Here is a 13302-nt window from a genome sequence, read left to right as displayed (position 1 = left end):
CCATCAATATCTTTATTGGTTTGACTTTTATGGTCCATTTTACAATATTGCATCAAAATATATTTTTATTGCCATCTCTGTATGTTTAAATAATATTAGTCCATGTTTGATTCATAATGACTTAATATCACCGGTTATTTATCCATGCGATATGATGCAATTAAATTCAGTTGACAAATTGTATTATTTTATTTATGTGCAATAAATCTCTACTTTATGTATCTCTGCTAAACTTTGCCCCTGGTTTGGCCTTTATTGTTAATGGCTCTTATCTATATATATCTAACCTTTTATATACCAAAAGATTCATCAAGGAAATCATCTGAAGATTAGGTTTGTTTTTATAATGTGACTCTGAAGTTGTTGTATATATATATATATATATATTTAAAAATTATGACAGAAACTACTCATTTTTGTGCAAGGTTCCTGAACTTAGAGCAAGGAGCCTATTTCAAATCTCTTTAGCTGCAAATACGAAGAAAGGTAGAGGTGAGGCGCTAGAGAGAAAGGAAGAGAGAGCGAGAGAAGGTGTGTGTGTGTGTGTGTGTGTGTGTGTGTGTGTGTGTGTGCGCGCGCCACTCACACACAGGCAGAGAGAGAGAGAGAGAGAGAGAGAGAGAGAGAGGGAGTGAGTGAGAGAGGGAGTGAGTGAGGTGGTGCAGTAGAGTCCAGCGATCCAGGAGTGAGTGAGGCGACAGAGCGGAGGTGACAGCGGAGAATGGGGAGCGAGGAGAGCCCACTCGGCCTTTCCCATCTGGAGCCAGAGTGCTGAAAGCGACCGGGGCGGGCGGGGGCGGGGGGGAAGTAAACTGGGGGCAAAGGAAAGGAATGGCTGATCCTCTGCGGAGGACTTTATTAGCGAAACTCCGGGGGAAGAAATCCAAGAAAGGAGCGACTGTCGGCGCTGGATACGGCTCCGCTGCTGCAGCCGCGGCGGCGGCGGCGGCGAACGGGGGCCGAGAAGGTAAAGAAAAAGTTTTGCAGACGCGGCGAGACTCGGACGAGGCTCGCCCAGTAGATGTGCTCACGGGGCCGGATTGCACGTCTGAGAGAATGAGTACGTACGAGAATTGTGTTGTCGGAGGGATGGTGAGAGCAGGGGGGGTCGCAATAGTCCGGGAGAGTCGCTCGTCCGAGGAGCGGAGCGGCGGGGGCAGGGCTCGGGTTAATGAGGAGCTCCTGGGGGTCTCTCTTCAAAGAGAAGGCCACTTCAGGGAGAGAGAGCTGAGCCGCAGGGGGGCCAGACCCGACGACAAAGTCGCGTTACCGCGAGGACCGCACGCCAACAGAAAACACTTCGTGTCGCTCCCGCGGCAGCGCAGCGTCGGCGATTCAATCGGGTTCGGGGACACTTCGCATCGCCTGTTCCACCGAGCACGGGTCGAGGCGCACACCGGGGGCTGTGGTAGACCTGCAGAGGCCAGAGATACCGAGGGGACAGAGCCCGAAGACAGAGGACAGACCCGGCACATGGCGGGGGAACACAACGCGAACTGGAGTTTTGACAGCGACCCAACTTCAGACACACACTCACCAAATCTTGCGCATTTAAACTGCGTGTCAAGAAACACGGAAGAGCACATTTTAATCCGAAACCTGGAGAGCTACGAGCCGGAGTATGCAGGGGACCTGAGCCCGACCTTTTTCCCCACAGAGTTAGAGATATGTGACATTAACGTGGCATCCTTGTGCGCCACAGATGGCTCACTGAGATACCCGTTAGACAGTGAGGACGACGATTATTATGATAATGAAATTCTGCCCTTCTATGAAACCATCCGGGTGAAAGGGGATGGTGAAAGGGCCGAGGCTGCACACACCGAGGTGTCCGCTCTGGACAGAGGACAGCTGGATGACTGGAACAGCGCTCAGGAAACAGACAGGCTTAGGAACCAGCTGAAAGAGGCTTATTATCTCCTCATCAACGCCATGAATGATATCAACCTGGATGTGCAGCAGATTAGTGGTGGTTTAACCGAGCAGCAGGCCGCCTCCTCCTGCAGCAGCCACTCCAGGGACAGCCTGTGCTCACGGCTATCTGCCAAAAACATGGATAGTGATTCCTGGTCCTCAGGAGGAGACCACAGTCCTCAGCAGGTGTCTGACACTGACTCACTGCTGCTCTGCCTTGGTGGGAACCCTGAGTCAGGGCTCAAATGCAGGCTGAACAGTAAGAGTATGGTGAACCTTACTTCGACCAAGATAAGGCCTCTATTACTGCGGTCTGCTAGTGACGGAGCTATCAGGTATCCAGGACGACTCTCAGTCTCTCTTCAGGCCCCTGGAACGCAGAATTTAGAAATAAGTAACGATAATGAGGTTGTAGTGACAAAAGAGGCAGAAGGGGCTAAAGTCACAGGCAAGTTGTCAGACCACAATGCCATCGGCAGTGATGAGCAGCTACAAGATGTTGGCGGTAAGGAGGAGTGTGACGGGCAGCTCAATGACAGCAGTGGCTCGGTCAACAGCCTCACGGGTTCTTCGGACAGCAACGCTGAGGCAACAACACGTCAGGGTCACGACAACAAGCAGGAGCTGCTCGGACTCCAAGCGCAGGGGGTCAACTCTGTCAATAAGGGCCACGGTGTCACTGTCAACAAGATGCAGGAGTGGATGCACAAGGGCCGCTTACTGTCTTCAGAGATGAAGCAGCGTATAGAGGGCTCATCTTTGCCCCGTGGTGGAGGTCAAATCCAGGACCGGCCCTGCCCTCAATCTAACCTTGGAGGGCCTAAAGCTGTGGTCCAGGTTTCCAGCCGAGGAGTTAAACCTACAAAGGCCAAATCACCTACAGTCAAGTCACCTCGACAGCAGTATCCAGGTAGGAAGGCCACACGGAGTGGCCTCAATTCCCGTGGATCCTTTAAAATCAGAGACCTCTCACCCTTCTTCCTCTCGTCTGATTGTCATCCTCCTCCACTCATAGTAATCTCCATTTGGTGGTGGTCCACCCTGCAGCTCTCCTCTTCTGGATGCAAAGCAAAGGGTCACCTCAGATCTCCTTGCTTTCTTTTTAAGACTCTCTAACTGGTGCCGGGTTCTGTCCTTCACACTAATTTAGGTGCATTTTTAACACTGAACACCATTGAACACCAAGCTCTAGGTCCTCTCACTCACAGTGTAGTCCAGTAACAACTAACTCACTCTCTGCTAGTTGCCGTGTTTTGTTTTTTTGTGGTGTTGGTGGTGGGGTATGTGTGCACTTCGTATTTGATGATGTTGAAAATGTGAAATGATCTTGACTTTGCTCATGTGTTCTGCTTGTGATGGGGGTTAAATATAAGAAAACATCTGTATCATAAAACCATTTTGGAGTCACCAAATCATTTCAAATTTGAGACAGTCAGAAGATAGATGTGTGAGACTTAGTCTTAAATACATTTACTCAGTTTGCCACACAAAAACATTTCTACAATATCTATTTGCTGTTCTTCTGTGTCAATCATAGTCCCCATTTTTCTCTGCAGGAGGAGTGTTCAATTCGCCATGCAACAGTGGCCATACAAATTTTCATTTATTCAACTCACAAAATGTGTAATATTGGTAAACTGCAGTTGATAAAAATTATGTCATATGGTCTATTTGCTTATTTGAAATGGCTTTTGCAGGAATTTCTGTACCAACATTGCACCCTTGATCACCCGCATCACTGTTTGCAAGTTGTACAGCAGTGTCTTCAGTTTTAGTGTTACCACAGTTTTGCCATGCTGACCTAAGCTGACTGCATTCGAGGCAGTTAGCCAGTTGAATAGCAGGATTTGGAAAATGTGTTTGTGGAAAAAGTGTATTGGCATTTGTTTTAGAGGATGTGGAAATGCTTTCCTTTTGTATGGATCAAAAACATATTATCTTTTTTCGTGATCATTCATTTTCCTGCACTGTGAAACAGTTTTATATCTGCTTGGATGTAGCTCCTGTGCCTCTGTGCATGTTGTTCTGGTGACATTTTCCAGAGTAAATAGATGACCTGCCATGTGCGCAGGCTGCTGTTGACTGTCAGTTTGCCGTGCTACTAGAAATAGAGTGCGATCTCTGAGGCTGCAGAGCGGAAGGCCTCTGTGTTTGACTTGCAGTTGCGGTCGGCATGGCAGGGTCCGGACTTTTACATCTTGCCCCTGCTGTCTCTCTTTTAAAGTAAAGACAAGAGTCCTTTTGATATTAGTTTCCAAGGTCTCTACCGCTTGGTTCTCGGATCCCCCCCCATTTTCCTCAGCTTTCCCCTCTCCCTGTCCCCACTGAACTTTTCCACAGCTGTGGCCAGAGGAATCCACAGAAGGAGGGAAGCCAGTGCAGCTATTCTCTTGGGGGGGCGGCTGTCATGTTGCCTTCCTCCCCAGTCATTTGCTCTGAACAGCTCCATGGTAACTTGCATTTTAAAGAGTCTCTGGATTGAATATTTAGGATGCCATTCCTGTTGTTTAACTTGTTGACGTTGTGTTACTTAACTCCTTGCCATGAATGAACAATATGAAGGGTGATTAAGTATTTATTAAGGTCATGGCTGGGTTTATTTTTCCCTGTGGGCCTCTCAGCACGTTGAAAAGACCTATTTAAAAAGGGGAAAAAAGAAAAAAGAAAAAAATGAAAGAAAGGCCCAAAGCTCTCAGAAGCTCCGGTGAATTGCTTGTATTAGCTTGAAACTCTTTATTAAGTTTATGGGTATTCTTTTACTTGATGAAAGCATTTGTATATTTCTCCTCTTCTAAAAATAACCATTCCCTTTACTATATATAAGAAATTAAACTTTGCTATGAAGTCCCAGGGCAAAATGTTGGCTTAATTAGACTGGAGCTAATTTATTTCTGTTCTGACTTGTCTTTAATTTGCTCTAAGAAAAATGTACATGATCACACTTAGCTGAATGTGTCACTCCTTTTAAATTGTAGGAAAGGGACATAGTGCACGTGAGCACGTATATGCACATTACCGTTGTGTATATGCATGTTTGTATTTGCAGCTATAGAAATGAAGTGTTAGCAGTGCTGTGCTGTGGTAGAGCATTGGTGTGGCAGCAGGTAGGCAGTACCCAAACATTATGTTTTGGCCAAACCTGAACACAGGAGTGTTGTGTCAGTCAAGCCTGAAGTTGAGACAGAGCCATAGACACCACAAACAGAGAGAGCTACTCCCTAGAGGCAGATAGTCTTTTCTTTTATTGCCCTTTTTTAACAGAGCTTTGTCCTTTGGAATCCTCAGGCTCATACCAGGAGATTAATCATCCCCAGAATACATTGCTGGAAATACTTTAAAATTACTTTTTGCATCTGAGAAAACAGCTTCTATAAGAAAAGTTTAACAATAATTCACACTCTGTCAGAGTTAGATGAGAGGATATGACGCTACAGCCACGATTGTCTGCTGGTCGCCTGGCATTTGGTCTTGGACAAGAAATAGCAGGTCACAAAACAACTTAAACTCCCTTAAAACCACAATGATATTAATTTCCTTCATCATTCTCACAAAATTTTGCATGAATAAAACAAAACATGAAAGGCTAGTTTGTATTTTGATAGTGAGCTTCAAGAGGATTTGAGGCGCTGGTTGGTAGATTTTATTATAATGAAGTTGGGCTATGTTAACTTCTTAGACTTGTTTCTGGTCTTTATTCTAAGAGGCAGAATTGGTGGGAATCTTCTTATCTAACTCTGAGGTTATGTCACCAAGAAAAATGTCGACAGCTTTCGCTCACAACCAAGTATGAATTAAAGACATGCTCTAGATCAGGTTTGCAGTGTGTTGCTCAACATTTTGATTATATTAATTCCTGCTTGCTCAGTGCATTCAAAGTAGCTACAAGCTGAAAGTGCAGGTGTAACACAATCCTCCTCGACTGCTGTCAAGTCATGTCAGGACGATGTCGTGTTTGGTCTCTGTATTGTGCCAAAAATCTTGTTACTGAGCCGCCCCCCTCCACATCACATAAATGCACGTGGCTGACGGTGGAAGCACAATAATTTGTCTTGTCTGGTGTGACTGTTCTTGGACAGATTTAAGGAGGATGCTGGCTCTAAAGGCAGATCAGATGACAGGGGAAATTTGAGCCATCAGAGATCATACCACAATGGTTTATGTAGTGGATGGCTCACAGGGTGGTGTTTGGTAAGAGCATGTGGCAAACACCGGCAGTTTGTTAGGTGCTGATGAGCAGGTGGAAACATTTTGCCAGGAGATGCAGAGCTTTTCTTGAGAAGCCTTTGAGTAATATGTCTTATTTATACCAGTGTTTCAAACTTGGATCAAACTGTGAGCCCATCTGTGGTTTTTAGATTGTTTTGACCTTGAAGGTTTTTTTTTGTTTTTTTTTTAAAACAGAAACAATGAAACAGGGCAGAGGAACCACTGGTAGAGCTTCAACATTGAAAAGAATTTGGTTTTCATGCCAACTGAGGAGGAAGGGATATTAGCAGGCCACGCTGCCATGACGCCTCAGTGGGATACAAGTGTTGACATGTGATGCAACCCTGAACGATCACTGCTCTGCCCTGGTGTAAAAAGAAAAATCTACACTGAGAACCCTAATTAACATTTGAATGAGTATCAACAAGAATGTATGGCAGATTTCTTCTTGGGGAGGAGGGGTCTTGAAAGTCTGTATACACAACAAAAGTGTTGTCTGTATGCAGGAGAAAATAGCTGGTGTGTGTTTTGCACTCATCAAAAGAGGAGCTGCTATTTAGGAAAAGGAATTCAGGGAATAAAAGAGAAGCCTATGGGAAAGTGGATCGAGTGTTGTCTTGGAGGAGAAAACGATTCAGTCGCTGAGAAGATTTAGACATTAATGTAATTAGGTTCACTGTCAGGAGCATATGGTGCAGGCCCATAGCAGGAAACAAACAGTTTTCTCTCTAAGTTAGCATTTCTTTCAGCACCTCAGACAAACATAATGCTCCTCCCCATCCGCCCTCCCTCTCGCACAGACGTGCAGCCTCATATGATGTGCTCTGGCCATCTGTTACCTTCAGGTCAGGGGGTGTGACTTATTTCCCCTGAACTGAATGCATCATCTTCATACCTTGGCAGCACAGAATTTGCCAGCTTTGTTTTGAAATTTTTATCGTTTTTTTGACATGTTTGCGCAGCATTTTGTTAATAACAGGCACTTAGTAAGTCTGTAGGTCTGTAAGTCTGTTGTCTGTAAGTCTGTTGTCTGTAAGTCTGTTGTCTGTAAGTCTGTTGTCTGTAAGTCTGAAGGTCATTAAGGAATCCTGTTTCCCACAAAGTTTGTCCGAATGGCTGTGCACTAGAGACCAAAGCTAATGTTTTTTTTTTCATCAGCTAATCTGCTTATTATTTTATTGAAACAGTAACTTAATCAATCTTAAAGATTTAAGAAAATTGTTGAACTTACACAAGATAATTTCTTTAAGATGATTTCATTGTCAAGTCTTTGAATTACTTTCTGACAAAGAAAAGCAGAAGAGCTGAAACTTTCTCTTTTGCATTTTATCAGTTGATGAATGTGATAATCGTACAAAGGTTGGAAAGAAGAAAAGTTTCTTTTTGATTGAATAACTAATTCAAACATGACTCTGTTACATTTTAAAGATAATTTTTGGGAAGAACAACCCCAACATTATTTGTTTTTCATCAGACAATACTAACACCGTCTGATATTGCCATGGTTCATTCTAAAAATAAAGAAGGAGACAATTACTGGCTCTCAGAGCAGGACACTTGACAGCAGTGAAAATGGCTAAAATCTCAGTTATTAAGTCAAGCCAGTGGCCTGATGTTTCCTGGGGAAGGTGTTGCTCCTGTGAAAATAGTGTGACACTGGCGAGGCTGTAAATCTGGAGCTGTGGTCTGGAATGCTGTTCATGTCAGGACACGCTTCCTCTTCCAGTTATGAAAGACCCCTCAAATTAGATGGCATGCTAACAACAACTCCATGCGTAACCATCTCACTTCTGTTCAATCTTGTGCTACCAGAGTGAGCGTTGGTGACAGAGTGTGCCGTTTGGGGTTCGCCTCGGTCTTAAAGGTCTTTCCCCCTCCTGAATTCATGTCACGTTTGTTTGTACTTTCCTACCTGACGTTTTATTTCAGTCCTACTCATTCACACGTGTGATAGTTAATTTAATACAATCTTATTTCCATCCCTTAAATGTTCCCTTTTAGCTCCATTTGTAGTCTTTGCATTAAATTGACCATCTTTTTAATCCTTTTTCAATGAATCGGCATCAACTGACACGGCCCAGTAGAATAGTGCTGCATTAACTCCTACCTTCATGAAGGTTGTGATTTCCCCTCATCTTATTTCAAACAGAAGAACCAGTAAGAGTTCACAGGTTTATAAGGAACTGAAAGGACAGAACAACTGAAAACAAATCATGGTAGATTATTATAGCCTGCCATCTTCTGCCTACACATAACACGGGACTCAATATTGAGCCACAAACATGCCTCCCTCCTTCACTCGGGAGTCGAACATGCTAAAGCTGCTGAGCTCCAGGTCTTTAAACCCAACTTCCAACCTTAATCCAGGCTAATGCAAACATGATGCTGGCTCGGGTCATACAAACACTCTTTGTGACTGGAAAACTTCTGGAAGTTAAATATAAGAGAAGCCATGAAATATATAAATATGGGCAGTATATCATGGCAGTGGTCTGTTTCAGCTCAAATAAAAGGGGCAACAGAGAGGCTATGATTGGTTATGTTTTAGTTGCTCAGGCTGTTTGTTATTTTTCCCATGTGTAGATTAGGGATGCCTTTAAAGTGGCTTCTGTTCTAGCCACTGAAAGCTGTTTTATACACCCAGCACCATCTTATATAATCAGCTGGAACGCAGAGGCATGGCATGCCAAACACAATCAATTTCAGCCCACATCATACTTGACATATTTCTCTCGTGGAAAATAAGTCGAGAGGAATTAAGTTCGAATTTTTTGTGGTTAAAAGAACTACAAAGTTTGTGTTTAAGGGATTTTGGTGCAGCAATTATTGCAAGTCAGCCGGTCTTTTTATAAAGTTGCTTTATAGCTCATAAGAGGGCTGAGAGAGGCTGGGTTACTTCCAGGGAAAAATAAATTCCAGTGGAGTTTCCTGCTTTCTATGCCACTTTTGTAGCTGAATGTGGCCAAGCAAAAAAGTACCTCAGTCTCAATCTACTGAGTAGATGTTATGTCAGTTGAAGCCATGTGATTTATTTATTTATTTATTTATTTTTAATGTACCTCTCTGTTCACTTCCCTGTACTGCTGTGGATTAATAATACAAGAAAAACCTTGTAGTTTACTCTGACCCAGTCACACTTTTTAATGGCACAGTCAAGCATGCACATACTGGAGGCCCTGTTTATATTCTATTTGGTAAATTGAAAATATATTTTCAACTCTGTAATTTGGTGGATGCAGCCTGGCGCGCATGAAAATGCATTTCCTTAAGGAAAGGAGAAGTTGTCATTATAGCATGTGGAGGGGCTCGTCTGGGAGCTGCTGAGGATCAAAACAGTCTTTTACACAAGTCTGCCGTACATGTTAGAGCAAGACCCTAATCTGAGCACCTCAGTCTCCGTGTCTCTCTCTCTCACACACACATGGGTTGTTTTTCTCAGCTTGCATCTGTTCATCAAATCTTGTGAAAATAAAAGCATCTCAGATGATTTGCAGATTGATTTTTAGTAAAAGCCAAAAAACAACTTACTATCTGAGTAAAAAATAGCCACAATGTATCAACATGCTTAAGGCCATACAGGCGCTCTTTTGTTGTACTAAGGGGCCATATCCCCACCTCTATCATTTTTCCTTTTTTTCTTTTCTCACATATCACGACTGCCTGTCCTTATCATCAACCCGCTTTCCGCAAACATCACCCATGCTCTGTTTTCACAGCTGTAATGCCAGAGGTTTCTCATCTTTTTCCTTTTTTTTTTGGTCCGCAAGTTTCTGTGATAGAAAATGATCAATCTCTCTTTGATCTCCTTCGGTCAAATAACTTATGGGATGACATTCGATCCAAAAAAAAAAAAAAAGTCACATTCTGACAAAACAAAGCAGTGATGTTAGTTATTTAGTTAGCCAACAAACAATATGACACTAGTCTATTTATTCAATATTTCAACACTTCCAACACAGTTGTTTTTTTTTTTCTTTTTTGATACAGATGTTTTCGTCAAGTTGACAGGGATTAATATCCTGAGTTCATATTCTGTAACTGAATTCGGTCCAAAAAGATAACAGTGATTATGAGTTGATTTAGTTGCTTTCTAATGCCAATCAAATTATTTTATGTGTCTCCTTGGATGAAGTAGTTACACTTACATTCTTCTCTGTCTCCATCACCCCCTTAGCTTTTATTGACAATGTCCAAACCCCCTGTGCTAACGGCCGTGACGTCGGCAGAGCCACTGAGGCTTTGACATGGAGGCAGCCGCTCACCACCATCACCGTCTCCAAGAAACGCAACTGGCTGCAGCAGAGCTCCCTTGGGAGGAATCACTGCACTAAGGATGAGCTACAGGGAATGCTGGGAGCTGAGGAGGAGGGTGGTCAGGGCTCCCTTCATCCTCCTCCTCCTCCCAGTCCCCCCCCAGACCACCGGAGACCCTTAAAGGGAGCCCCAATGCGGCCGGTCCAGCAACTGCTACAGGTTAGCTATACAAGATTCAACTGGTTGTTATATTTCAGTTCGATGTAATGCCTCATCCATCGTTTCATTGGAGTTAAACAAGCTCCTGCTTAATGTAGGTTGGTCAAGCCAGTGCGTCTCCTCACCTTCGGAGCGTGGACCCAGCTGAGGAAAACGATGCGGATGACGAAGGAGATATTTGGTACAACCCCATCCCCGAGGACGATGAGCCTGATATATCTCACCGACCATCTGTTCGGCTGCTCGTGCCCCCTCGAATGGAGCCAGAGAGAAGGCGTAGCAGGGGTGGGGATGGGGGTCAGGTCAACAGGACACATGACAGCAACAGCAGCGCAGGGCTGGAGGTGCTCGGCGAAGGCTTTGGCAGCAGCTCAGGAGATGGGAGTCAGGGGAATGCTGTACATTCCACAGAGGCACCACAGCTGCACAGACAGATGCTCGCGTGCAAACCTCAGGAAGAGGGGGGGCCTTCCACCATCAGAGCTACAGGTGAGGCAAAAAAAAAAAGTGAATGAAAGGCACCCACACCTTCTCTCATTTTCCTTTCCTTCCTGTCCTCTGTCGAGTTCTTCATTCACCCTTTCTCTTTGGGAATGATGCTCAAGGGCCAATTATTCTTTGGTGTTTTGTCTCCAAGCCAGTCACTCTGGGCAGATTTTTGTGGTCTTGCACACCTTGAACACTAATTATAGTTAGTGTTGAAGATGTTTCAAAATATAAGGATGAACAGACTTATATAGCAACAAGTCATTCCTGGCTTTCCGTAGAAATTCTCACACATAAAGGAAGTATGTGAGATTGGGGATTTAGACGCTGTAAGACTGAAATTAGCTTGGTTTTAAGTCAAAAATTCCTTTTGAAATCAGTGACAAATATACTGTAGCTGTATCAGCTCAGTATTTTCTTGTATGTTTTGTTTGAGCAGCGCAGAAAGGAGCTATAGCTCTCAAATCATATCACTCTATATTGGTGTCCCTTGTTAGTTAAACTCAGATCGACGTTAGCTTTGAGGAAATCAGAACTGGTATTCCTCAGAGGAAAGAATATCCAGTTACGTGTGCCTGAAGCTCATACGAACGACTGTGTTCTTAGGGGTTTTTATTTCTCAGTAAAATAAACATCTTGTCACATTGAAAACTAGCTCATTAAAACTGTGCTGACTCAAAAATACAGGTTTGTGAGCTGCCGAGTTTTACTATGAATGAACTGAGGTGCTCTCACACATTTACATGTACATGTACTTATCTGTTAGAGGTTTTCGACAACTCTCTGACAACTCTACTGGGACAGCATAATAATGACAGCCAGCACACGGCTCCCTGTCTGTTAATAAGCTCAGTCTGTCTTTGCTAACTTCCGACTTTTTGTTCTCTCTGATGTGGCAACATGGTAGTTTGAAGCAAGTGGCGCATCTTGAGCTGAGCCTATAATTACAACTTTTGACAACACTTCTATGGCACGCAACAGCCATTCATAGTGTAGGAACACAAAGCGAGGCTGAATAGTTTGGTCATGTTCAGTGAAATCTAATACATAAGCTTTAGTTTTCAGAGCAGCATATTTACTGCATCGCTGAATGCTGGAAACAAGCTCAGAAACATCAGTCTCCCCCCCCCCGCAATAGTGAAGGGTTTAAATTTTGAACCACGAGTCACTGAGAAATGTTGGTAAAATTGGAAGATTCTGCTCTGAGCTGCAGCTCTCCCCATTTTAAAATCAGCACAGACAAAGAAACAGTTTATCTTGAGGAGTAGAAAGTCTTAACTTGCCCTTAATGAGGACACAGGTTTGATTGGCAGCAGATGAACTCCTTGATCTTCATTGACTGACTCAAACTGCTGACATCACGTGTAGCTATCCATCCTGAGAGCCTTTCCTTGTAGGATTAGGATTAACCCATCCTGAATAAATCTTGCCGTCCTGGCCAAAGAAAGGCTCTAGTCACGGTGCACAGGGCTAATTAAATTTAGGCTATTTATGCCGCCACAGTTTCAGACCTATTTTGCAGTCCAGATAAAATTTGCTGGTGTCAATCGGGCCCATTCACGCTGGGTAAGCTGATGAGTGGACACAAATTGCTGGCTGGAGTGGCTCGTTCAGCAGTTTTACAAGAAGACCGATCTTGTTATCATCTCATTTAACATTCACTCAGCTGTCTACCTGTTTCAAAAGTGATTTGTTTTCTGCCCCTCATTTACATCATGTAAAGGAGTAACAGGAGCTGGTCTGTGATAGCGGTCTGTGATAGCGTGGGTTTACTGGTGCTCTGGCTGGAAGCTGTGAAAGTGGGAGTAGCAGTGTTTTGTTTTTTTTTTCTTTCTTTCTTTCTTTCTTTCCCTCTTGCTCCGGAACTGCCTCTCTCTCTGCTTTCTGTTGACTTTGCAATTGATTCCTGTGGGTTTTGGCGACGCCATCCCACAATTCACTGCAACAAAAAAGAGCAGCAAGCCCAGCTACGTGTCACAGTTATATGTGTATGTTGTAGCAGTTAAGTACTAAAAGGACGGCAGGAAGATATCATATAATTTAACCAGCAACATAAGTCAGATATATTGTTGTTTCTGCCAACAGTTTGTATTGGCTGCATAATGACGCTGCACTCCTCCCCTCATAACTGGTTGGTTGTATAGGGGGATGGTGACAAGAGCCTGCTGTGGGCATTCACTCCACTCACAGACTGAGGCTGAACTGGTGCCATAGATTATGAGT

General features: G+C 43.8%; 1 protein-coding gene across 1 annotated transcript in view; it reads left to right on the top strand.

Moving 5' to 3' along the window:
- Positions 1–831: 831 nt before the first annotated feature.
- Positions 832–13302, top strand: part of syde2 (synapse defective 1, Rho GTPase, homolog 2 (C. elegans)) — a 42056-nt gene continuing 29585 nt past the window's right edge. Inside the window, exons 1-3 of the mRNA XM_029500395.1 lie at positions 832–967; positions 10295–10593; positions 10692–11082. Of these exons, the coding sequence (XP_029356255.1) occupies positions 832–967; positions 10295–10593; positions 10692–11082 (826 nt within the window). The remainder of the gene's footprint in view (positions 968–10294; positions 10594–10691; positions 11083–13302) is intronic.

This window comes from Echeneis naucrates, chromosome 4 (assembly GCF_900963305.1).
Source record: "Echeneis naucrates chromosome 4, fEcheNa1.1, whole genome shotgun sequence".
NCBI lineage: Eukaryota > Metazoa > Chordata > Actinopteri > Carangiformes > Echeneidae > Echeneis > Echeneis naucrates.
The sequence above is the reverse complement of the archived record's forward strand: the minus strand, read 5'-3'. Positions and strand labels throughout refer to the sequence as shown.